The sequence below is a fragment of the Sander vitreus genome, chromosome 15 (genome assembly GCF_031162955.1).
Source record: "Sander vitreus isolate 19-12246 chromosome 15, sanVit1, whole genome shotgun sequence".
In the NCBI taxonomy this organism is placed as follows: Eukaryota; Metazoa; Chordata; class Actinopteri; order Perciformes; family Percidae; genus Sander; species Sander vitreus.
Genome location: NC_135869.1, coordinates 4,017,409 through 4,045,293, shown reverse-complemented (window position 1 = coordinate 4,045,293; position 27,885 = coordinate 4,017,409). Strand labels below are relative to the sequence as shown.

General features: G+C 41.9%; 1 protein-coding gene across 4 annotated transcripts in view; it reads right to left on the bottom strand.

The window, feature by feature from the left end:
* hdac5 (histone deacetylase 5) overlaps positions 1-20,207 on the bottom strand; it is a 72,752-nt gene extending 52,545 nt beyond the window's left edge. For all 4 annotated transcript variants that reach the window (XM_078269264.1, XM_078269265.1, XM_078269266.1 and 1 more), the window contains exons 1-2: positions 19,966-20,207; positions 5,510-5,699 (exon numbers count right to left, since the gene is read on the bottom strand). Coding sequence is in view for 1 of the 4 variants with exons in the window: in XM_078269266.1 (XP_078125392.1) it covers positions 5,510-5,531 (22 nt within the window). In the remaining 3 variants the exon portion in view is untranslated. The remainder of the gene's footprint in view (positions 1-5,509; positions 5,700-19,965) is intronic.
* Positions 20,208-27,885: the final 7,678 nt, after the last annotated feature.

Genomic DNA, 27,885 nt, shown 5'->3' with positions numbered 1-27,885 from the left:
AAAACGGACAGCACTATTTGTGTACGACTGATTTAATGAGACACAAATAAGACAGACGTGCTAATAAACTGTATGCTATTACAGCTTTCACAGCTGTTGATGCACGGGGCAGCCATGTTGGATTTTGAGCTCAGGGTGCTCAAAAGTTGTCCGAGTTCCAAGCTCAGAAATCCGAGGTCAGGGGGCGTGTTTCCGACGGAAATTTGACTTCTGAGTACAAATAGAACGCAGTAGTCTTCCACCACTGGCAACGCTAGCGTTGTGACACTAGGGGTGGCAATGTCCGTCTGCTAGTCGGTCCACCACATTGGTCAGGACTGAAATATCTCAACAACTCTTGAATGGATTTGGTGATTAAGTCAATTTTGTAATCTAGTGCCACCAGGAGATCAATGTGTTTACTCATCCAGTGAAATATGCCAACATCTACCCATGGATTGGCACTACATTTTGCCCACACATTGATGGTCCCCAGTGGATGAATCCTGACTTCGTCGTCGATTCTTTGGTCAGTGATCTAGCATCATCATCAAGTCAAATGTTTTATTTCAAAACCTTGGTTTATGACCAAATACCTGGAAAACCAATAACATTCCATAACATCGGCCTCAGCTGTTCTTTGTGTTTACTGCCAATCAGCAAATGTTAGCATTCTAACATGCTAAACTAAAGCCTCTTTCACACAATGCACTGCAAACTTGAAATTATTTAGACATTATCCAGCGGAGCTGTACGTGAGAAAGCGAAAGTCCTAATTAGTTGGATCGGACATCAAACGGTCTTTACTCTGCCAGCTCCCTGGAACAAACTCTGTGTAATTACCGATCCAGCCCAAAGGGTGAGAATTCACAAGTGAGTGGGTGTGTTGGTGACGTTTCATGCCACTCTGGCACAACCAGGAAAGAAAACAAACATCAGAGGGTGAAATCTCGAGACAGATTCAAGGAATGTTTTGTGTTTAAAAAAAAAAAGGGAATATCTCATATTATCAGATTTTTTTTAAACTTCCAAATATCAATATCGGAATAGCCTGAGAAAATCAGTATTGGTCGGGCTATACTTCAGTGTCAGCTCATGGGACAAAAAGTATTGAGGTTCTATACCCAGCCCTATATATTGGTACAAATGACTAATCTAATTTGAATTCAACAAATAAACTAGGGATAGATAGATACGGTCTGTTTTTGGGCAGTTTGCAGATTATCTGTATCGCCGTTTTATTTGCCTGACAATTTTCTGATAAAGTTAATGAATTAAAAAGTGTTCTACTTTGGCTCGGCTACAGCTCTGTGTCTGTCCCTCTGACTTAATGCCCCCCCCCCCCACAACTCTGACTCTCTTCTACTGGGTATTATGTTGAAAGTTTCTAATTTATTAAATAATTGCTTAAAGCATTTAAACAAAGTTTAGTGTTGGATTTTGTAACATTCCAAAATCTTAATTCTGACTTAAAGACTTTTATTTTCACCGTATATGCGTATCGGTTCCAAATATCGGTTATCGTTTTTTTTATTAACCACTAATAATCGGTATCGGCCTTGAAAAAACAGTATCGGTCGATCCCTAAAAGAAACCATTTATAGACAAAACAACCGGTTAGCTTAGCATACAGACTGGCAACAGGGTGGGAGACAGCTATCTTGGCTGTCCGAAGGTAACAACAACCCACCTGCTATCACCTCTAAAGATCACTAATTAGCCTGCTATATCTTGGGTTAAAATAAATATAATAATGAAAAACGAAAAGACTCCCTGAAAAAACTGCACTTGGTCAAGTAACAGTCTAATACCTAACCCCCAGTAAAATCACAATGTGTTTTTACACTTGTGTACAGTGATACATGTGAGAAATGTCATGGAGAATCACAGAAATGGAACTGTATAACCAAAAGCTGCACTGCTGACTTCTCTCACTTGGCTTCCAGTGTGGATATTATTAATTGAAACTGCTTGCTGCTATTTATAGTATTTGTTTGTTCCATTCAGCAGCTCAGTCCTAAGTGAAGCAGTGTTTTAAGGAATAGGTTCCAGTGTTTTAAAAGGAGTGTAATGGGATGTCACTGGCTGCTGGAGAGTGCATGCATTACACAAAAGAAAAAGGATCACAACGAATCAGCCTTCATGCAACCAAAGCTAATACCTCATTTTTTTTGAATGGCCCTGGTACAGATCCAGTAGATCGGCTCAGAACGATACTAATAATTTCAACATGGCAGATGATTATAACTCTGCATTCTGTAGTTGCTGTTGTGATGACAGTTTCCTTTCTATCCAGGAATGATAAGATTTCTTAGAATCATTTTATCATCACCTTCATCCCACCTCCTCCTCGTCCTTTACCTTCAGTGTAATCGGCTCTGTGTGTTCTTTAAAGATTAAGGGTTGCCTCATTGTGACTCACAACAAGAGACTTAATGCATAGAGAGAGGAGAACATGTAAATAGTGAAAACTAATTTGTAATGTCTTGCACTGTTTTACACTAACCTGGGCTGCTGCGTTGCTTTTCTATCATCCAGTACTAAAGACTTGTTCTGTTATCTTACAGCATCCTCTCAAATCACTATGGCAGCAAGAGAGACAGGGAGAGACGCGCCTGACCAGGCAACACGTCTCGCATCTTAATGGTCTCACATACTAAACACATCTGCTAAAGTGTGTGTGTGTGTGTGTGTGTGTGTGTGTGTGTGTGTGTGTGTGTGTGTGTGTGTGTGTACACTGCAGTAGCAGTAGCTCAGCAGATGACTCATCTCTGCATTTCTATTTGAGGCGCATCAACCCCTGGAGTCACACTGCTGTCTGTGTGTGTGTGTGTGTGTGTGTGTGTGTGTGTGTGTGTGTGTGTGTGTATATATATATATGTGTGTGTGTGTGTGTGTGTGTGTGTGTGTGTGTGTGTGTGTGTGTTACTATAACTGTATCCATGACAACCTAATTATAGTCAGTCAACCAGTCTGAGACAAAGGTGCCAAGAAATACCAACTAACCAATGAATGAATCTGCCATTCATTGATTGTCCCCACACACACACACACACACACACACACACACACACACACACTAATAAAATAAATAATACTATGCGCATTATATGTTGGAAAACAGTATGGAACAATGTCTGCATATGGTCCGAGAACATCTTACAGCAGTTTATGGATTTTAAATGGATCCACCAACCCTATGTATGATAGACTTCAATCAGACAGCACTCAGTCAGTGCACAAGACACATCCGTGGCTCAGTGCTGCTGCTCAATGGTTATTGGCATTGTGTTCTATGAGAGAGCCATCCTAAACAATTATTTGTTCATGTCAAACCATGTTTATGTATGTAAGAACTGTCATGCTCTGTTCTTTTACTCTATGACTGAGGGTTAAGAAGAACGCAAGGACTATAACATTTTTGATGTGTGCTAGAATGTTGTACTCTGGTCCCCAGAGGATGAATCCTTGTGACTTTGATCCCCTGACTTTTTCTCTAGCGCCACCAAGGGTTTGGCATAAGGATAATCGAAGGAATTGCAAAACTCACAATTTTAAAAAGCTATAAGACAGATTCCGTAGGGCCCTACATTAAGTCAGTGCTAAAAACTAACTGGAGATCTGAAAATATGACCAGGTCTAAGGTTTCAACCGAGCCGCCCCTCTGTAGGCTAACTGGAGTTTAAAAAATGTCTTAAAAATAGGTGGGCCGCCGAGCTTGCAATAAACTGGGGGAAAACCTGACCAGTATGCAAAAATAATGACATTCCCATTAGCAGCAGCTGTATTTTGTTTTAAGTGCTAAACAGCATGCTAAAATGCTGAACTAAGCTTGTGACCATGGTAAACATTTTACCCGCTTAGCATCAGCATGCTAGCATCATCGTTGTTGGCATTAGAGATGCACCCACTGAAGATTTTCAGCTTGATCGGCCATGACCGGTCAGTCAGATATAGCCAACTCTGTGCCAGTCAAATTTATACACATGCGCCGCGTGATGGTTCAAGTCGAGCGTAACGCAGCACAGACAGTAACCGACTATTGTCACAGCTACACGCACAGCACTGCCAACTTGGCGACTTCCTCACTAGAATAGGGGACTTTTCGGAGCCTCATAGCGACTATAATAGTTAAATAAGTAGCTGGGTTGTTTGGCTGGCAGCCGGCGCATATTAAAAGCTCTGGGCTGCTGGGTGCTCTAGCTAGCTAATTATTGTCTTTGTGGTCTGATAAACAGTAAAATCATAAAATCCAGTGCCCCATATCACTGTTTTCCAAGCTACTGTACCCATCATATTTTGCAGGACCTGCATGAGCACAGTTTCCAAAGCACTGAAAGATTCAAATGTGAACGGTACTCAACCCTAGTTCAGAGCTTCTCACATGAAAAGGTTTGGTTGCCACAGACATAAATAATATTCAACCATATTATACACACACACACACACACACACACACACACACACACACACACACACACAAGTATCCACTTGTCACTGGAGGGCAGCAAAGAGAAGCAACATACAGTCTGATGATGATATGACTGATATTGACTTCAGTTAGGGGGAGCCATGCATCAGCTGGAAAGTGCTGCCATAAAAGCTTCAAATATTGCAGTCCTACTCAGACTATTTACCCCCGGTCAGTTAACTGAGCTGCTGGCTCAATAATGTTCCCCACAATATAATTGGCTGAGCTGACAAGTGCAACAGCAAACCACACAACTGAGTAATCCAACCCAGAGGGAAAAAAAATGTTAAAGCTTGCATTGCTCATATGGATTCAACTGGGAGGTCAAAACTCTGACACGGTAAGTACAGAGTGTAGGGTAGCATTCCTTCAAATGGTTTCCTGTATTGGTATTGTGCACAGTATATACACCTAACAGCCAACACAGGTCATTTATATGCTTATATCAGGGTTTCTACAGGTTTCACTCATTTCAATTTAAGACTTTTTAAAAGACCGTTTTGAGGCCATTATGAATGAAATTTCAGACCTATATCACGACATCAGTCGAGTCCAGAAACACTGTCTGAAACAATTCCCCGATATCTCTGCACTGGCATTATAGGACTGGTGACTAGATTGGCTGCGAAATAAGTTGCATGTGTCATCTGTAGTCAGTAATGCAGCAAATTACATTTGGACTAGAGGATGTAGAAAACTATGAAAACTAAGACCTGTTGAAAATGATTTTGAGACCAGAACACAATACTTCAAAGGCCTAACATTTTTATTTCGAAATGTTAGACTTTTTAAGACCCCGCGGAAACCCTGTTATATAGAATAACAAACATAAAAAAAACAGACAAAACAGAAGAAAGTAACACATTTGACAGCCCAGGCATTCAAACTAGCGCTGTCCAGTCCCAAGCCAGTCACCCAAAAGCTACCACCACCACTAAAAGCAACACCTACCGACCAGTCAGACAATGTTTCATTTGTCTACCCAGTATATACGCCACGAAGGCACCTGTCTCACTCCAGTTACACCAGCATTGACCGCAGCAGCTCTTTGTGTCTTACCTGAGGTGTGTGATGAATTCATGAAGGTTGAACCTGGACTTCCCTCCCCGATCCTTCCACCGTGTGTATCCGTGTGTGTGTGTGTGTGTGTGTGTGTTAAAGTGGGTCCTCGGAGTCGGCCATGTGTCAAAAGGAAATGCAATGGACAGGCAGACAGACGTATCGGGCGTTCTTCTCAATGTCGGGGTTCCTGTGAAAGAGAAAAAAGAATTTTTTTTTAGCACTTGCTATTCATCCGTTTCTTTTTTTCTGCCTTTCTCACACGTACTGTATACAAATGGGCTGTTCACTAAACCCCTCCCCCAAACAGCAATTGTCCAATCATGATTTAGCAACCGCAACTAGACACGGCAGGTCCGTCAGGCTTTCGGAATTCGTCCCCATGTTGAAATGGTGATAGTTGCTAATATTTTTTTGACCTTTCTTAAAACAAAACAAAACAAAAGAGCAAAGTTGAAAGGAAGGGACTGGTGTGTTTACCTGCACCAACATGCATTTCTGATAGTTAGCTAGCAGCTAACTAGCATTTTGTAACTACAGTACTGACCTAACCCAGCGGTACTTCCAAGGCCACACAACATTTCATTCTTGGTAGGGTTGCATGTTATGTTTTAAAAAAAAAAAGCCTGCTCATGATAGCACATCCAATTTGTAGTATTTTCATACTGTGTGGAGGCTAAATTGTTAGCAGCGTTTTCCTGGATATGGGGTAGTTTACACGTCAGCACCCCCCAACCAAAGTAGTTGTCTGAGATCGCATTACATTCTCTAGAGGTGGGGGGAAAAAATAGAAAATAGTACGTATCGCGATTGTTTTACGACGATTTTAAACTCGCTTCTTTCCACTAGAATTGATATTTGTTTATTTTTTTTATTTTACCAATGTTTCACCTTAATAGTTCCTATTTAAAGGCCCAATGTGTGGGAATTTCTCCCATCTAGCGTTGAGATCATATATCGCAATCAACTCTCTCGCGCCACTCAGTTCAAAGTACGTATCACAGCTACGGTAGCCTTCACGCTTCAAAAAGACGCTCTCTTGATCTTTTCAATATTTAAGACTCCTGATCCTGAAATTTGGATTTTGAATACGTGTGGTCCTCCATGTTTCCTTCTTCAAACTCGCCGGGGCCGGGAAGCTACGATACCCATTAGCAGCATTAGCAGCACCCTGTGAGTTTATCAGCAGTATGTCCTGTATGTCCCTTACCGGCTAACGTAGTTCAAGATGGAGCATGAATATGGAGCGTCTACCCCAGTTCATGCGAATGCAAATGTAAAATTTCAAAGCCAAAAGGAATACTTGGAATTGACGGTGGAGGTAAATATTCATGAAAAAGGACACGTTTGTAAACGGGCAGCATAGATTTTGATAATGAACAACTAAACACGTTACACTGGACCTTTAATACGGTACCGCTGACAGCGACTACATCAAAATCTGTTCCCAGCAAAACAGAGCAAGGAGCAGAAAATACATGTTACGTACTTCTTCAAAAATGAAATGAAATGTGACGGGCATTCTTTTTAGTCAACAATTCGCTTTTAGAAATGTCTCTATAAGAGATATATTGTCTCTAGAAGGACATGATTCAAATTTGGTTTTTGTTAAAGAAGGAAAAGAAAATCGCAATACCCAATACTATTGAATCGCAATACAAATCCAATCCATGTAGCCATGTATCGTGAAAGAATCCAATTGGAACAAAAAGCCTATTCTCCCAGCCATAACATTCACCAATCACATCGGTTAGTCCCCAGTCCTAAAAGCCTATTTTTTCTTGCAGTGTTAAAAGTGAAACAAACGGTTTGAAATACGAGCCTAAATCCAACATCTGTCTCGCGTGTCCAAGTATGAAAGCTAAGCAGCCAAACTGGGTTATGTTGTACCATGTGAGAAGGAAAAGCTTAGCTCAACTCTTTTTTTTTTACTCCTACATGGGCAGTTATTAGGGAAAGGTTTCTAAAGACGGTGTGAGTGCTGCTGTTTATACAGAATGGTTTTCCACAAAAAAATGTGTTTCCTGCTCAGTGTCTATTGTTGTTTTGCCATTGTCCGAGGAAATGGTAGAGGAAGAAATGAGCTTAATGAATGAGTGGCATTCTTTTGTTGAGTACAATAAGTTTTTGTAGTCGGTAAAAGCTTTTGGTTTCAGATGATAAGGTCATAACCAAACACTGGGATCTTTCAGTCCGTCCAACTTGTACTGTACATGTTGTTTTTGCTTTTTGAATGAATCTGGCTAGCCTGAAAAAAAAGCTAGGTTCAATGTCATAAATAAAGACTCTGTCCCAGCAATAACTGCGATGCAAAGCAGCAGTTAGTGTACAGCGCGAGTTATGCTTCTGCGTTAAATCTACGCCGTGGTTACGTACTACGTAGGTACGTGGAGACACGGACGGATAAACAACATGAAATCAAGGAGAGGGTTGGGTGAGGGTCCAAAATGAACGCCACAATAGACAACATTATGGATAGAGCAGGCTAACTTCAGCCCTTATGGATATTATTAAATACTGTCAACAGTTTGATGGTTCATTTGTTTGTTAGTTATTGATAATAAAGATGCTCTGTTACATCTGTCTTGATGGAAGCATGAGAAACGCAAGTGACTTCAGTGATGTCACTGGGTTACAGCAGAACACTAGTGACGCCATAACTCTAGTGATGTCACTGGGTTACAGCAGAACACTAGTGACGCCATAACTCTAGTGAGGTCACTGGGTTACAGCAGAACACTAGTGACGCCATAACTCTAGTGATGTCACTGGGTTACAGCAGAACACTAGTGACGCCATAACTCTAGTGATGTCACTGAGTTACAGCAGAACACTAGTGACGCCATAACTCTAGTGATGTCACTGAGTTACAGCAGAACACTAGTGACGCCATAACTCTAGTGATGTCACTGGGTTACAGCAGAACACTAGTGACGCCATAACTCTAGTGAGGTCACTGGGTTACAGCAGAACACTAGTGACGCCATAACTCTAGTGATGTCACTGGGTTACAGCAGAACACTAGTGACGCCATAACTCTAGTGAGGTCACTGGGTTACAGCAGAACACTAGTGACGCCATAACTCTAGTGAGGTCACTGGGTTACAGCAGAACACTAGTGACGCCATAACTCTGAGTGAGGTCACTGGGTTACAGCAGAACACTAGTGACGCCATAACTCTAGTGAGGTCACTGGGTTGCAGCAGAACACTAGTGACGCCATAACTCTAGTGAGGTCACTGGGTTGCAGCAGAACACTAGTGACGCCATAACTCTAGTGAGGTCACTGGGTTACAGCAGAACACTAGTGACGCCATAACTCTAGTGAGGTCACTGGGTTACAGCAGAACACTAGTGACGCCATAACTCTAGTGAGGTCACTGGGTTGCAGCAGAACACTAGTGACGCCATAACTCTAGTGAGGTCACTGGGTTGCAGCAGAACACTAGTGACGCCATAACTCTAGTGAGGTCACTGGGTTACAGCAGAACACTAGTGACGCCATAACTCTAGCGAGGTCACTGGGTTACAGCAGAACACTAGTGACGCCATAACTCTAGTGATGTCACTGGGTTACAGCAGAACACTAGTGCCGCCATAACTCTAGTGAGGTCACTGGGTTACAGCAGAACACTAGTGACGCCATAACTCTAGTGAGGTCACTGGGTTACAGCAGAACACTAGTGACGCCATAACTCTAGCGATGTCACTGGGTTACAGCAGAACACTAGTGACGCCATAACTCTAGCGATGTCACTGGGTTACAGCAGAACACTAGTGACGCCATAACTCTAGCGATGTCACTGGGTTACAGCAGAACACTAGTGACGCCATAACTCTAGTGAGGTCACTGGGTTACAGCAGAACACTAGTGACCTATACCTGCACTGTATTATGTATAGCACACACATCACGGCTGCCGGAGTTGCACTACAGGACCTTTGCACAATCCACTTTTGTAGTCTAAGGTATTGTGATGTGTATGATGCGCAGATTATGAATGCAGTTTCTTTCATTTCTTATCTAATTATTATTTGTTTCATTATAATTTGTTTTGTTACACGTAGCATGTCTACTTCCTCTCTGGAAAATAAATAATGCCCTGAACCAACATTGTCTCCGAACAGGAATAACATCACATTAAGGAAACAAGCTGCACCCTGTTGCTTACTGGGGCACCCTGGTCCTCTGGTGCCACCCACTGGTTTTGTAGAGTATTCTGTGTGAGTATGCAAGTATGAGAGACGGAGAGACAGAGAGAGAAACCACACAGACAAACGTCACAGACTCCGATGGCCATAATAATTGTCGTTGAATGAATGTCGGAGGGCCTTTGTGTGTGTAGACCTGGGTCTGTGTGTCACAGGTGAGGCTCAGGCTACTTAGCTTCAATGTGATATAAAGGAACGTGTTTCGCTTCGAGTCCCCTCACACACACTCATTTGTTCTTCACACACACACACACACACACACACACACACACACACACACACACACACACACACACACACACACACACACACACACACACACACACACAGCAGTCCCTCTGGGGTCTGCTGGCTCTGAGCCCAAACTCAGATCTGAGTCATTTAAAGCTCTTACTGAGGGAGGGGGCATCTCATTGTGTGTGGATTCTTTACCATCATCCTGTCACCACTGTTTGCTGGCCTTTAACTGCAGTTGAACTAGTCTCGCATTGCCAGACCTTCCTCCACAGCGCTGCGGAGGAGGGTCTAGCGAGTCCACGCAGCATTCTGGGGTGGGAGAAAAACGTGCTCTGGTTTATTGGCATTTCTTTAAACCAATCAGAATCGTCTCGGGCGGCGCTAAGCGTCAGACGGAGCCACGGTGCCGCTGCAAAATAGCCTCAGGAAGCCTTGTTTTGGTGGAACGTGTACGTTCAAAGGTTGTTTTAGTCGGGCGACAGAAAACTCAGATTGGACAGATAGTCTAGCTAGCTGTCTGGATTTACCCTGCAGAGATCTGAGGAGCAGTTAACCACAGTCCTCAGAAATCCACCGGAGTTTAGAAATTCCAACACAAAGCAAGCCGAAGGAAACGGACATTGGCGAAGAAGACCGCCTGCATCCGGCAGAATTTCCTGCGGCACCGGAGCAATCCCGGAAGTGGAACGTCGTGGATATAGACTATTATAAGAGTAAAGACAGAACCTCAGACGTTTAGAAGACATGGCAATCTCACAGAGAATGGGACTTTATGAATTTTTACATTTATGTTAGGGACTACGACAACAGTGTTATCTGAGTGCATGTATCGTGTTGTTTGTTGGGTTCGTTTGTTGTTTTGCGTTTTTATTTATTGATTTATTTTGGTTTATTTTAACATTTTCATTTTGTCTGTTTGTTTTTTTTCCTTTTGGGCCCCCAAAAACAATGGTAGGGGTACACTGAATAACAATGATTCAGCTGTCCTTTGCTCTGCCCTCGCAGGTACGACAAAACGAACAGAAAGGCTCAGAAAGATGTCAATCAATCAGTCTATACACACCCACACAGTCCTGGGAAGAATAACTGAAAACACATGTGTTGGTGTCCAAAACACAAACAAGCCAAGAGAGGTTTTTCTTTTCCCCAATCCTAAGAATAGAACAGGATGGGATAAGACAGCGCTGTGATAGATAGATAGGTCTGGCAATGTGCGACTGTGCGAAATATGACTGCTACAGTAGCTTTGAAAATAGCGACACGGGTGATGAATTTACTGTTTATCACACCGCAGGTGAGACAAGAATTAGCTAGGTAGCACACTCTGCGCCCCCCCAGCGCCAGGGTTGTCGGTGGGCTGGTGGCCCAGCGGGTCCAAGCTGTGAAATGGCGGCAACAGAAAGTCTGCAGATCCAGTAGGGAGTTGGGTCGTTACGGGATCATCCATCTTTCTGCTAACCCTAACCCTACTTTCTAACCATAACCCTTTCCCTCTGCTGCTGAAACTAATCCTGGAGGAAACGCTGAATCATTACATTAGTTGCAGCCCTAGTCCAGTTAGTTGTCAACATTTGAAATTGTTGATGCACAATGAAGACTGACAAAAGCTTAACTTGGATTGAAATTTAAGCTCTGAACTAATAAAACAAATTACAACTGAAACCTTTACAACTATAATAAGCCTGGTCCCAACTGGTCTGTCTATTTTGGGCGAATGCTGCATTTACAGTATGTGGCTCTTCTCCAACCCCGCTAACTCTCAAAAGAAGACACAAGGAAGTACACGTGTCACAACAGCAATTTGGCTGGGTGCCGTGGTAACAATGTCAGGGCCACAGTGTCAGGGCCTAGATTATGGGATGAAATACTGTGGGGGAGTGCATGTTTGTGTGTCTGTACTCCGGTTATGGAGCTAACTAGCCGTAACAGACTAACCGACTACCCCATTAGCCCAATGACATGCACACAAACACACGCACGCACACACACAAGCACGCACGCACACACACACACACACACACACACACACACACACACACACACACACACACACACACACACAAAAGAAAGAGAAAGCCTATTTAAAAATAGAATAGAACAAGCTACCACTTGAGTCATGTATCTAAAGCATCAAGAAATACAAATCTCTCTCTCTCTTGCTCTCTCTCGCTCTCTCTCTCTCTCTCTCTCTCTCTCTCTCTCTCTCTCTCTCTCTCCTCCTCTTCACACCAATATTTCTTAAAATACCTGGCCCCTCCCATTCTGGAGAGGAGCAGGAAGTGCTGCCTGGCAACCAGGGAGCTGGCTGCCAGGGAAACAGTTCACCTGAGCACCATACACCTAAACAAACAAGCAAGAAGCAAGTGTGAACGAGGGAAGGTGAGAGAACGGGATGCAGAGTCGCAGTCCAAATCGGTCTTGTTTATACCGTACAGTCTGTATTAGGTGCCGAAACCACTTACACACACACACACTCAACTGTTCATCTCTATCTCTATCTCTCTCTCTCTCTCTCAGCAGTAAATGTATCCACAACTGGATAATCGACTAATGATAGACTGTGGAGGAAAGTAGACATATTTCTGCTAATCTTTGCCTTAATTTTGTAAAGTACTGACTCATTTTATTTCCCCAGGACTGTGGAAATTATTTAATTTTTTTTTTTTTAAATGGCCACTTTGGGGCAGCGGAAACAGATCGTTTAAAACTATACATTGACATATTATCCCCTTTTTAAGTTTAAGTTTTGGGCAGGAATATTAATGGAAAGGTACATTACTTACAATGTAATGTTTTAGAAGATTTTAGTCGTTGTAATCATCCCTTCTGTTCACCCTGGCCATGAAGTGGTCCCTTCCCACAAATAGGGGAAAAAAAATCCCTAATCTTTAATCAACTGGGAATTAATTGGGTATCTTCCTTCCAGCTGTTGCATGAAGATGTATTGCTCTAGACATATTGTCAACTAGAGCGGTCAGTCTTCCTCTATAATACCATTCAAATTTTATTTTATTAAATATTTGAATATTTTTTGAATATTTAATGCTTAAATGCAGCCTGTTATTAATATATACTGCACTACTCAGGCTTATGCATTGTCATTGCCACTATAAGCATGTGGTTGTTGTTACACGTTTTGTCCAGTAGAGGGATTTCCAACATCAGCCTGGCCTTGAAGGGGACCTACGTCATGGCGCATTGCATTTCTGGCACACTGCTCTCTGTTTACATTCATTTTCCACCACACACACAGAACGAACACAAATCAACAGAGAACTCTGGAATTAAATATTATCTAACAAGTGTAATGAAGCGGCTCTGTTGTAAAGGCTAACGGTGCTCAGTTAGCACAACGACATCATGTAAGAAAGCACAGCCGAAACGATTTGTCATAAACTAGCCAGCTAAGTAACAATAGTGTTAGCCACGATGCTAACGGCATTGATAACTAAGCCAAACGGTGCTGTCCCTACTATTTTGATGAATTATAAGCAGCCTGGTTTTTTTGCAGATTGTCACGTTACTGAGAATACAGCTATTAGAAGGTAATACATGAAGTCGAAGCTAACTCTGACAAGCTGTAGGGCAGCTAACATGAACTTTAGCTGTCTCCATGAAGCTCCCAGCTAAACTAGAATAACTCGTGACGCAGTTAGGAAACAAGAACGAGCTAACTAATGATAACATAAGCATTTTGGCTCGGTGGATGTCGATTTTAAAGTCGTGTTAAAACTATTTCCGATCCTTCCGATTTCCAGTCGCAGCCTCTCACTCCCCCCTGTACTAACGTTACTCGGTACGCAACGTTAGCTCACAATGCCTTGTGTTTCTCACTCCCGCTAACTTGTTGTTCATCAGACGTGACATGACACACGCGGGCAGGCCAAGGCGAGAAGAGGGAGATTAGCTAACGTTAGCCAACATATTTATAAAAAATAAAAAAAATCACATTCGAATAGTACTGATTTTTTTACTATTCGAATTATATTCAACTTTCGGAATTCATTCCAACAGCCCTATAGTCAACCTACATCTGGGTACCAGTATGTATCCCCGTGCTGTGCTCTGCTAGAAAACACTGTCCAGGAAAATATAACAAAATACTTAAAATACTGTAAAGGTGGCGCACTGAAATTGGCTAACTCAGACTGCTGAAGATTGCTATTTTGTCCCTTATGTTATTCCAGTGTAGCCACATTAGGAAGTGTTTGCTTCTCCCCTTTCATATCTAAACTGTCCTATCAAATAAAAAGGCCTACAATGCCACAAAAAAAAGACTCAAGGAATACATATTTAGCATCACATAGATTCGTTTTGTTAGGGCGTTCACGCACGTTAGCTTATTGATTTTTACTTTGGTGACAATGGGGCGAAAGAATTGCTCATAATCTGTGGTCACGTTCACTTCTCCCGTTGGAATCAACACACTCAAGACCTGCCGCTAGTCTCCTAAAGAGACGTGGCGGTGGCGCAGCCCACGTGACACAGATACAGGAAACGACTCTGAGTTTCGGTTCTAAACCGTCTCTGTTGAAAGCACTGTGAGAAATCTAAAAAGTAATCTGTCAAGATTTTTCCGTCAAACTATTTCCAAGCAACTCAACGTTGACATATAACCTAGAATAGCACAGAAAAGAACAGAATATGCTAGGCGTCGTATCAAATCTGGACACTGAAGGTGAAAGTCAGTGGCATGGCCCTTTAAGCTCTTAAGTAACTAATGGAGTGACCCTTGACCTCTGAGTTCTGACCTTTGGGATCAACTAAAAAAAAACCTTCCCACCAACCTTCCAAACAGAATATCACCGGCTGGAATGATATGGGGTTCAGTATGTCAAGAGGAATGGACACAATGTTTGAAGATGGTACGCCAAAAGGTTGCTCATCAGAAGTGTTGGGAAGGTTACTTTGGGAATGTAACGGGTTACCGATTACAGGTTACACTATTTTAGGGCTGCACGATATGAGGAAAATATGCGATATGTGATAACGTTATTACTTGCAATAAATAGACAGATATTAAAGTGTCCTCAGTTGTGCATATCCGCTTTCAGTGTTCTGCTAAAATACAACAATTTGATTGTTGAGTTTAAAACAACTGAAAGGAAATTATTCCCAACATTCTTGTATTAGACAAATTGAACATTGAATTGAATATAAAAAGGCACCACTAAAAAAGACAGTTACATTTTGAAAGTGCAGTTTCCGATACGTTTATTGCGCCAGATATTGCGATGATGATAAAAAAAAACTATATATTGTGCAGCCCTACCCTATTTAAAATGTAATAGTAGTGCTACTACTACTAACTATTTCAATTACTTTATCAAAGTAGCGTAACTTATTACATTTGATTACTTTTTGATTACTTTTCTAAATTTCTGATGAATGTTTTCAACTGTTAAACATTTTCAAATGTTTAACAGCTTAAATGAATGACATGAATTAAGACATTTTGCACATGAAAAACATGCAAAGCAACAACATTAATATTATTCAACATATAGCCTAGCTTTTTACAGAAAATGTTCAGATGTAACCCCTGATGTAATCATGAACATTTTCATAGGTACTTTTCAACTGTAATTTAATTACACATCGTTTTCCCAGTAACTGTAACGGTCCGATCCACAGCGCTGCGGAGTAAGGTCCGGACCTTACTTCTCCACGTATACATTCTGGGATAGGAGAAGAAAAAAAAATGCTTTGGGTTGTTTGCATTTCTTTAAACCAATCACAATCGTCTTGGTCTTCGGGAAGGAACTTGTTTTGGTGGAACATTTGCACCATGATAAAAGAAAAACGGCAAATAATAGAATAATGAAGTTAACGGTTTGCGCACAATACAGCGCCGTGAGCTATTTAAATTAGCTGGATACATGGTTAAACGTCATTTACTCTTACTAGTGTGTCGCCCTGTGTAAGGTTACTTCGTTTTCAGCGTGTGGCTTGCTAGTTCGGAGTTTGTTGTCGTTTCCCGAAAACGAACAGAGTTTGCAAGGCGAGGGACATCCGGCGGTTATCCCGAAAAAGATTTGTCAACGACCCAGACTAAACAATGGGAAACTGAAAAGGTGTCGCCTCAGACTGGTACAAGTTGTTACTCGGACTAGGAATGTTCATTAATAATCGTGAATCAATCCATCACAAATTAAATTTGACATTATAGGTAGGGCCACTGAGGCTTGGCACCCCTGCTAGTTTGGGTGGGTCGCATGTTACACAGAGAAGCAAACTTCCACGGCTACAGTGTTAACCATCACCGAGAAAGCTTCCTGAGCCATCCTGAACAACTCTGGACATACCATTTTCTGGCGGAAGTGAAAAGTTTAAAGATTCCCCCGAGGCTGGCAAAGTTACAGGATTTGCTAGGCCATTTCCCAATTCCCTTTAGTCTCATGACAGAAAAACAACAACTATTTTTGTCAATCAATTCACCATTTCTTCGCTTTGAAAGCAAAAATGACAAACACTGTCAAGTTCCAGATTTTATTCTTACATAGTACATGGTCTGGCAGTCCACCTCTCACGGAAGGATGTTGGGTCATTCTTAACTACTAACTTGGGCAAAATCATTGGTTTAATAATTACGTGGTGACACTTCTGCACTTAAATGTTTCTGTTGATGAAAAACATATAGCCTACAACTTATGGAATCCCCCTTATTCCATTTAAAAGCATTTGTGGATATTCTAAATCTCAGTAGCAAAACTCCTTTTCACTGGCCCAGTACGGCACACTTTCGCAGCTCCATGCCGAGTCGTGATTGTAGGTGTTTTTACAGCAGCAGACAAACACACTGACTCTGGAATTTGTGCTACTGCTTGAGAGCAGGGCCAATCATTGACATTCTTCACCCTCAACCAAACTGTGTCAATGAGATGAACTCCAGCTTTCAGTACTTTCAGTACAAAAGATGTCTATTGTTTGGCTCCCCTGGTCGCCCAAAAGTATTTGTCACCAAGGTTAGCAGCACTGACTGTTATTGTTAAATAGGGTTGGGTATCGTTTGGATTTTTACGATTCCGATTCCTAAAAAACTGAAAAATGACATCAAAGAAAGCCTCTTTTATAGATGTGGTAGCCGTAATATGCTTTTACATCCGTTTTGGTGAGCCCAAAGGGAAAATATGGCATTTTAAGAGTAACCTACATTTACGGTAGCTAGCTAACAATAGACTACAGAGGAAGTGTGATATTTTTACGTCCGTTTCGGAGCGACAGAGGGAAAATTTAATCCGGTCCGATTCCTACCGGTTGCGTTTCGGTACCCAACCCTATTGTTAAATTGCAGATGAGTTTCACATATTGCAAGAGAGGAACGGTAAAAGAAGACCAAGTCCAGGGCTCAACAATAAGGATTGCCCAATGGCCCGGGGCAAGTAAAATGCCACGTCGGGCAAGTAAATCTAACAACCCACTGGCCCGTTTGGGCAAGTGGGTCGCGAAGTCACGACAATCAAATAAACAACAGCGTGAGTACCGCAGTTTCTCCTCAGGCAAAGTGACAGACAGCGACGAAAGCCCCGACATCTGACTAACAATGAAAACTGTGCTCCCGCGGGTCCTGTGAAATATAACAGCTAGAGTAGATTGGAAAGACTTGGTCTTGGTGAGACAAGAAGCTAACGTTAGCAAACGCTGCGGTCCCTCCGACTCCCCGCTGCAGGAGACGCCGTATTCCCCTGACACGCTGTATTAACGTTACTGTTTAAAACGTTTTCTAGCTTAGTGGGGGGGGGGGGTGCATAATAGCCTGGGAAAACCCTGACGAACTTCCAGCAAATTTGAGATTTGCTCTGCAAGTCAGTCTGGCCAAGAGCCCATTCAAGCCCATTTCCAATTTTTCCAAATCGAGGCACCAATCACAACCGTTTTTACACGATGACGATAGCGCAGCGACGGAAAGCAGCTCGGCGGCCACCGAAGCGCAGCAACCCGTTGATGCTGCTGTAGCTGCTACGTCACCCGGATCGTTGGTCTGATTGGTTGAAGGACTATCCAATTGCGCCCAGAGGCATTTGAGCGGCGTCCGTTGATGACGCCCCTTTGGAAATGGGCTGCCAAATGAAGCTTTCCCAGACCCACTCTCAGTTAAAACTGAGAAGGGTCTGGTGTTCACCAGGCTAGGTGCATAACTTACCGCTCAAAACCAACATGAAAAATGTATTAATATCCCCTCAGCATTTTGTTTTATGCGGTGAGGTTATATAACCTGTTCCACGTAATGTTCTAAGCAGGGTCTGAAATTAACACTCGCCACTCAGAAAATTACATTTTCCATTTGGAAATCTGACAATTTGTCAGAAATTGTCAGATTGTAACCACAAAATTTAAAAAAGAGATGTAGGGATGAGCCATATAGATACCTATAGATACCAGATACTAGTGCTGGGACGATATGCTGTTGCCCTGATTCGATTATTTCACCTACATGGGTGCCGATTCGGTTTGTATTGCGATTTTCATTTATTGCGATTCGATAGTATTAAGATTTTTTTTTTTCTCCTTTAACAAAAACAAAAGTTTAATAATACACTTCTAGAGACAATATATCATGACAAATTTCAAAAACTAATTGTTTTCTAAAAAGAATGCACATTACATGTCAGTCAGTCAGTTTATTTATTTTGTAAAGAAGTAGATAACTTGTATTTTCTGCCTTTCGGTCTGTTTTGCTGGAAACGGATATGATGTAGTCGCCGTCCGTATTTAAACAGAAAATATTTAGGTGAATCGAGTCTGGGGAAAAGAATCCATTTTAAAAATTGTCGCCAAAAAAATAAATAAATCACGATACATACTATTTTCAATTTTATTTCCTACCTCTACCAGATACCTGGACCTATTTTAAAAGCAAGATTGCTCAACCTCATCAAAATCACAGGGACTTACAAAATGATGGTTTTGCAACTACTTTGGCCCATTTGTATCAGGCTTCATTATAGCCAATGCACAAAAACATCACAGAGAAAATATTACCTGTCAGCTATGCCTTGTTGCTCTCCAATTTGCTCTACAAAAGCATATTCTCCAGGGCCATACTGGCCCCTGGCAAACCTGGTAGGTGTCATGTGCCAAGACAACATGGCAGTTGATATGAAGTTTGACAGCAAAATATACAACACTGTGCAAGATATTTCTGAGCTGATGACATGGGGAATAATGCCATAAAGTTTGCCATATTTCATGCTAAGCATTAACTTCAACATTTGGAAAATGCTGCTGTCCTAACTGCCAATGCAATTGCTAGACTCAGCAAAATGCAGGACAACTTTAAGATTAGCAACGTGTGAGCAATGTACCCATATGTCGTTTCTAATAAGGGATCTCATTCATAAATGTAAGTGTAGACTGGACAAGCTAATGTATACCAAAATACTACACTGTTGGTTTATACTATACTATAGCCATCCTTTAAGCTTACAGAGGATGAGATGGAGAGATGGTACGCATTTGCTACTGGCAGTCCCTGTTGTGTTACTAGGTTATTTGGTTGGATGTTCTACACTGGTAACTTGGCTTGACACTGCTAGCTGCTAGCCATCCACTAACAACCCTGAGGAGGTTTTATTTCTATCCACTGCTTAACTTTTGATTGTCAGCTGTTAGTTGTGCCCTAGTTAGCTGCTAACTCAGCTATTAAGTTAACTCCTGGTTAATAACTGCAAGCACACAGGTAACTGTTTTGTCAAAGGAAATAATGGCATGCTGTACAGTTTTACCTGTTCGGTAACTTAGCTAGTTAGCTGTTGTATCTGTCAGGTGTCAGCGTAACGTTATGTCCTTTAGCTAGCTATAGCATTTTGATAACTGTTTCTAAGTTAGCTTCTGTGTTAACTGTATCGTAGAAGTGCAGGCAATGGCTCAGCAAGCACAAAATGTCACCTCTCACTCTGCAACCATTCTTTAAGAAACCTTGAACTGCCTGTTGGTATCCCTCTTGAACGGTCGCGCACACACGTACACACGCACGCACACTCTCTAGTAAAACCCACGGTACTGTACCGTGGATGTCGGCGGGTCCTCCTGGAACGCGTATTAGCGCAGATGTCGCTTCTTCCCGGTTTTGGTTTCCGCCGAGGCTCGGTGTGTCCTTCTGTGGAGCTCCTCTGCGCTTGTATTTACATGAAAACGTTTAATTTACCAAGCAGAACGACTTTCACCTCCTATCGTTTTACCTCCTCCATATTTACAGTCTGCCTCTCTCTCCCTTACACTCTCTCTCTCTCTCTCTCTCTCTCTCTCTCTCTCCCACCACCAACAACAACATTATTGACGTCCTCCTTTTGCCACGTGACCAGTCTGCTGGGGCTAAAAATAGACCCAATAGAAACCAATGGAGGCAGACAGACAGGGCAGCGATAGACAAGCAGACAGACATACACACAGTAGTTCGTCTTGCTTGCCTACTTCATCTTACTTTTCCATGTTTACTACCCATATGGTGCCTCAGTAACGTGACACAAATGGAGTTGAACAACTGCTTACAGTCCGACCTGAACAAAACACAAGCAAGGACTGCAACACTCAAAGACATTCAAGACTTCACAATCACTTGAGCGATACAAGTAGCCTACTGCTGAAACAATTTGTTGATTATCCAATGGTTCCTAAAGTGGGGTCCGGGGACCCCCAGCGGTCCTGGAGGGGGGGGGTTCTTGGTGGTCCCCAGCAATAAGTGGAATATGTTATTTTCACTTTAATTCTATCCATAAGTAACACATAATGAATGACTATTTTCATCATGTTTTTTTTTTTTATAAACTTTCTGTTATAAAATATTTAAAATAAAAAATCATGTAAAACAAATAACAATTCTCTTTTTTGGAATGATTTATTAAGCAAAATGGGCACAAAACTGAATACTTAAAGCAATGTAACTTGAAAAGAAGAAATAAAACACACCTTTGATCAGTTCAACACACTCAGGAGTTTTGCTGCTACAGCCTTACTTGGGCTGGTATGACCAGTATGGTTGCTAATATTAGCTAATGTTAACAAAGTTCACTGATGTTATGACTTCTCAATTTGTGCCACTGTTACCCCATATGCTAGCATTAACCATTATGCTATAACTGTCACTTGTGGCCACAATAGTCCCTGTTCCAGCAACAGTTACATACATACATACATACATACACACATAAATACATTGTGTTTGTTTTTGTGAAATGTCTTAACATCTATTGGGTGGATTGCCATGACATTTGGTAGATACAGCCATGGTCCCCTTGGGATGAATTGTAATCACTTTGGTTGTCCTCATATTTTTCACCTATATCAAATATCTGATCATGTCAGACGTAATTATTCCATTAATTTTTTAAACAATGCAATTATCCGTTTCAGCCACCAGGGGGCAGCCCCATCTGGTAGCGAAGGAGGGCCGAGACTAAGAGCTACATGGAAAAATATGCACCAAACAAGCCACTTTGAAATGTTGCTGTTTCATGAATACAAAAGTTGGGTGACCCCCCCTCTGGACTGAAAAATGTTGGATGACCCTCCCCTCAGCAAAGAATAAAAAGACATGACCCTCCCCTATTTTCCTCCGGTGGTCCATTCCATAAATACTGAACGGTCCCTAAGCACATAAGAAGCTGGGTCCAGACTAGTTTAATGATAGCCAGACAGATTATTTTAAGAGGATGGAAGAATGAAGGGGTGCCGCCGTCAATCCAGGAGTGGGTTTGTGAGATGGCTAGGGTGGCGGCGCTGGATAAAATGTCATATAAACCGTTTGCCAGATTGAATGTCTGTTCTAGAACATGGTGAAAGTACCTGAGCTTTCTGGACGGCTCCTAAGAAGCTTTGTGCAGGGGAGAGACGTGTATGATGGGCTTATGGTGTTGTTATTTATACATATGTTTATTTGGTTTATGGTTTATTGTCTATTTCATTGTATGGTCTTGAATATTGTGGTTACTGTGTCATCTTTTCTTGAGTTTTGTCTGGGTGGGTGGTGATGATGAAGGGGGGGGAGGGGGGGGTGTTTATGTTGCAAGTTGCATGTTATGTATGTTGTTAAAAAAAAAAATGTTAATCACAAAAGAATGGCAAGATTTAAGATGTGGACAAAACCTCACTTCTATTCGTCATTGCTTACAATATAAGGAGAAGAGAGGAGGAATCATAGTTACGGCTATAAATACCTCTGACTCCTAGCACAATGTGACTGCAAAACGGATAGATGAGGAGGAGGTGGAGGGGATAGAAAAGATGGAGATTGGTGAAAAACGAGGGAGAAAAGAAGGAAAGAGAACGCGACAGAGCAGGGAGGTTGGAGAAAGGAAGGAGGGAAGCGGGGAGAGAGATGGAGGGAGGGAAGAAGGGAAGGTTAGGGAATGGGTGAAATGATGGGGGAAAAGGAAATATGAAGGGCACGGGAAGGATGACAAACATTAAAAAGAGAGGGGAAATATAAAAAAAAGAAAAGGTAGAAAAGATGGAGAGAGCAGGAGGTGGAATGAAAGGACGGAGAGAGCGAGAGAACGAAAGAGCTATTCTGGTAATGATGTTGTTGCCATGGAGACGCTGTCCTCAGTCAGACTACTCCACAGGTGCCTCGTGGGTATTTTTTTAAAGGACGTCACTGATTGGAGGAGGTCTTTGGAACAGAGGACTATTGATTGGATGACATAGGTGAGGGTCAAAGGTCATCTCATTGCGTCCCATTAGTCCCAAAATGCTTTCTCATCCCCTCCCTCTTTTCTACTTTCTCCTTCCATTGCTTATAGTGCATTTAGTCCATAGTCATGGAATAAATTCATATAAGCTAAAAATAATATACCGTATCCTGCCTAATACAAAATACATGTCTTAAATGTTACACTCACACTGTTCTTTGTTTAAAGAAACCCCATTTTTTTTACCTTCTACAGCAAGAGACCTTTGTTCAACTAAAAGTGGCTATGATCGATATTTTGGTAACACTTTATAATACAGTCCACAATTTATAGTGTAATTTGCAACATTTACCATGTCGTATGAATCAGTCAAATACTTACCAGTTCTTTACTGGTAACCTAATTGTAGAGAGGGAACAAGGGACTAACAAAACATTTTTTAAATCACAGGACAAAAGTATTTAAAATACAAGCATAAATATAAAATACACACAATGGCACATTGTTTGTTACACAGAACCATGTGAGAAGCCGTCATTGGAAACCGTTTGGAAAAGGGCAGGCACTTTCAAAAAATACCTGGCAGGTGACTGGATGAACCATCTGTCCATCACGTCCGCCATTGTTGTTTTGAATGTAAACAGTCGCGGCCATCACACACACCTAAACCACGCCTAGCTGCCTGTAGATCCGCTGCTGTTCGGACACAAACACTTTTACTTAAAGGGTAGTCTCGCTTTGCCAGACCTTCCTCCACAGCGCTGCGGAGGAGGGTCTGGCTAGTCCACACAGCATTCCGGGACGGGAGAAAAACGTGCTCTGGTTTATTGGCATTTCTTTAAACGAATCACGATCGTCATGGGCGGCGCCATTTGGTGGAACATGTGCACGTTCAAAGGTTGTTTTAGTCGTGCGAAAGAAAACTCAGATTGGACAGATAGTCTAGCTAGCTGTCTGGATTTACCCTGCAGAGATCTGAGGAGCAGTTAACCATAGTCCTCAGAAATTCACCGGAGTTTAGAATGCCAACACAAAGAAAGCGGAAGGAAACAGACATCCGGTCGAAATGAGGGACATCTGGCGGAATTTTCAGCGGCACCTAAACAATCCCGGAAACGAAACGTCGTCGATATAACCTATTTTTGACACATCCAGCAGATCTAGTTAACCTGTTGAGATTCTAGGTCTAATTTAGAATCAGTTCAGAGCGACAATGTCAGCGTGGACTCATTGTTGCCCAGTACCATGCACAGAAGGTGCGCGTTAACGGACATCCGGCCGTAAAGAGTGACATCCAGCAGAATTTCCGGCGGCAAGTGGTACGTTTGTTTCGTTTTTTCCAACCTGGACCCTATTTTCCTATGTTTTTGTGTGCAAGTGACTGATAGGAACAACAATCTTTGAAATTGTCCCAGTATTAAGCAAGAAAGCAGTAACCAGCAGCCACAGACCGAGCTGCAATGTAACACTATAGGGCAAATGCGCATCGTCAATTTCGTCCACTAACAGTGCTGTTTTTGCCACTGACAGGATCAGATTAGTGTCATTAGTGTCTGACAACATTATGGAAAGGATCCCTACGGAGATATGCCTTTTTAAAACCTCTTTAATACCTTTTAAGACCAGAAACAGCTTGAGATCGCTAGCGCTAAACCCACCAGAATTTAAAAAAACAATACTTTTAGCATGTATAGAGCCAAGCCGAGTTGTGATTGTTGGAATTGTTGGAAAAGTGGAAAGATTTAATGCTTTGGACTATGAATGAAGTGTATTTTACGATGCTAAAACTACTGTTTATTTACATGGAGTCTGGTGGCTTTAGCGAATGCAATTTCGTGGATGTTTTCATGTCTAAAAAAAGGATCTTACTCTTTAACAGAAAGGTCAACCTCCTTAGAAATCCTTTCCATAATGTTGTCAGACACTTAGAATATTAATCTGAGCCTGTCAGTGGCAAAACGAGCACTTTTGTGGACGTAAATAGAACCGTTTGCGATCTTGCTTAATACTGGACCAATGTCAAAGATTGTTGTTCCCATCAGTCACTTAAACACTATAACATAAAAATAGGGTCCAGGCTGGAAAAAAAACAAAGTTACCCTTTAAAGCCTGACAAGATGGATTTTTTTGTGATATGTGATCCCACAATTCTCATGCGAGCTCGTGATATGGCGGGAACTTTGGGGGTGGACCAAATAGATTGCCATGACATTTTATACAGACATGTATAATGAATGAAAATGACACTATAAATTGCAGGCTGTATTAAAAAGTGTTACCAATATCTTTATATCCACAATGGATCACATGACTACTTGTACGATTATGTGAAAGGTATTTGTCCACAGAGTATTATCAGCTGTGCTGTTACCATTTTAGCATCTTTCAGCTCATTGTTTTGGTTTTCCGGCCCACAACTTTGCTGTTTTGGTACCCTCCCATCGCTCTCATGTGAGCGTTCTAAAAACCCACTGTAGGCTACCTACCCAACACCAAACAGCAGACAGACAACTAGCTGGGGAACATAATGGAAATTCAAATTTAAAATACAGAATTAGGGACACGTGAAAAATGTAATTTGAGTTCTGGGTTTAAAGTCAGAATTCTGAGAATAAAGTGAGAATTCAGTTCTTTTTTGAAACTTTAGCTGTGTTTGAACCCGTTCCCTATTATGGAAATAGTGCACTATATAGTGTGTTCGCCATTTTGTAGTGGTGTTTGAATTTTCTGCGGTTAATTTCATTCACTATACTGTATACTCCAATATAAAATACCCACAATGCACCCTACATTTTATTCCTGTATACCACAATGAAACACGTTTTTTCCCAGAGGAGGAGAAAAAGCAGAAGGACCTGTGAAAACTGAAAAGGAAAAATGGAGCGGACTTTAGTTTCTAAACAGTGGAAATGTAACATGCAACATATATACAACCTGTTACTAGTCTCCTGAGTTCTCGGTTTGTTTTAGAGACATATTAGAAGTATTTTTGTTTCGGTTTGTTTACATGATGCTGGGCGGCGCACGCCTCCGTCACACAAATAACCGGCGCATCTCTTGACACAACGATATTTTCAGTGAGTGTCCGGTATCTCGTTTGGTCGTTCCCTATATAGTTCACAATTTAATAAACACTATATAGGGAATAGTGGCTGAGTGAATGAGGGAACGGTTTTGAACACAGCTTTTAAAGTCAGAATTTAAACTCAGACTTCTGACTTTCACGCAGAACTCAGATACATTTTTCAAATTGGCCTTCACCTCTTCCATGGCAAGGTTTATGTTGAACAAAACAAACCTCAAGAACAGCCTTTTTTTTTTTTTTTTTACCTTTGTAACAAAATTAGGCACATCCTGTCTCAAAACAATGCTGGAAAACTAGTCCATGCATTTGTTACTTCCAGGCTGGACTATTGTAATTCCTTACTATCAGGTTGCTCAAATAAGTCCCTTAAGACTCTCCAGCTGATCCAGAATGCTGCAGCACATGTTCTGACAAGAACTAAGAAAAGAGATCATATTTATCCTGTATAAGCTTCTCTGCTTCACTGCACTCTAAATAGTCAAGCACCATCATATCTTAAAGAGCTCATAGTACCTTATTGTCCCACTAGAGCACTGCGCTCCCAAAATGCAGAGTTACTTGTGGTTCCTAGAGTCTCTTAAAGTAGAATGGGAGCCAGACCCTTCAGCTATCAGGCTCCTCTCCTGTGGAACCAGCTCCCAGTCTGGGTTCGGGGGGCAGACACTATCACCACATTTAAGAGTAAACTTAAAACTCTCCTCTTTGATAAAGCTTATAGTTAGGGAGTGAAGAGTTGCAGCGTTCGCCTAGACTGACAGGGGAGGGTGTATATGTACAGACACAGCACCCCTTCTCTTCTCTGCTTCTATTCAGAGTCTTCAAATTCATCTACCAACCCTTATAGAATTGGCTCAGGTTTGCCTTGCACCAGCTCTTAATTATGCTGTTATAGTTTTAGACTGCCAGGGGACTTCCTTTGACACACTGAGCTCCTCTCTCCTCTCTCTTTCCATCTGTGTGCATCCATGTCCCAGAAATGCTTGCTACTAACTTAGCTCTGGGGATTCCTTATGTTTTTTCTCCCATTTCCTTGGATTAGGGTGGCACATAAATCATGGTTACAGATGTCGCCGTGGTTCTGCTCTGTGCCATGCTACACCCTGCTACGCCCTGCAGTGCCCTGCTATGCTCTGCTACACCCTGTAAGACCCTGCAGTGCCCTGTTACGCCATGAACTACTACAACTACTATTTCTAGTCATAGTTCCATTATCTTTATTGTGACAATAATTGCCACTGTTCATCACACCTCCAACCGGCACCATCAGACACCGCCTACCAAGAGCCTGGGTCTGTCCGAGGTTTCTCCCTAAAAGTAAGTTTTCCTCACCACCCGAGGTTTCTCCCTAAAAGGAAGTTTTTCCTTGCCACTGTCACACTAAATGCTTTCTCTTGGGGGCAAATTATAGAGTGTGGTCTAGACCTACTCTATCTGTAAAGTGTCTTGAGATAACTCTTGAATTGACTTTCGTAAACTCATTTCAAGCGCCAAATTATCTCTTTATATTTTGCTCTGGAACAAATTTTTGGCGTCACTGTACAGAAAGCTGAGTTTATTCTCAACATTGTGATATGAAACACATGGGGATCAGTTATAGGCAAATACCCTTAAAAGGTGAATTCAACAAGCTATTTAAAAATGCCCTTAGACCTCAGAGGGTTAAAGCATATTTTATTGTATCTTCCATCCTGAAATCAGTGTTTCTTTAATTGTGGCCTCATGCTGCACCAGTGGGTGGATATGAAATCTCAGACTAATAGAAGCGTCACCGATTCAAACCCACACAGGTAGAAATGTGTCCAGTCATGCTGCAGGAGGGCCAAGGACATCAATATTATACTTGAAAGGCGCTGGCGAAAAATGGAGCCACTTGTGTCATAATAAGTTAGAAGACAATCAAAAATGGAGACAGAGAGAGCGAATGATTAGATAAGACGAACAAAGAAAATGTCAACATACACACAAACACACACAGCAAAAGGAGCAGTGGTGAGTCAGCCTCCTGTGAGTCCTGCGCGCGCGCGCGCACGCACGCACACACACACACACACACACACACACACACACACACACACACACAGCATGGCTGTAGCCACCAGTTTCTGACATTAATGAAGATAGCCTTGACAACTGTTCTCTCCACACCTTCCGAGTTATAGTAAGAGTGGAAGACTTACACACGCATGCACGCACACGCACGCACGCACACACACA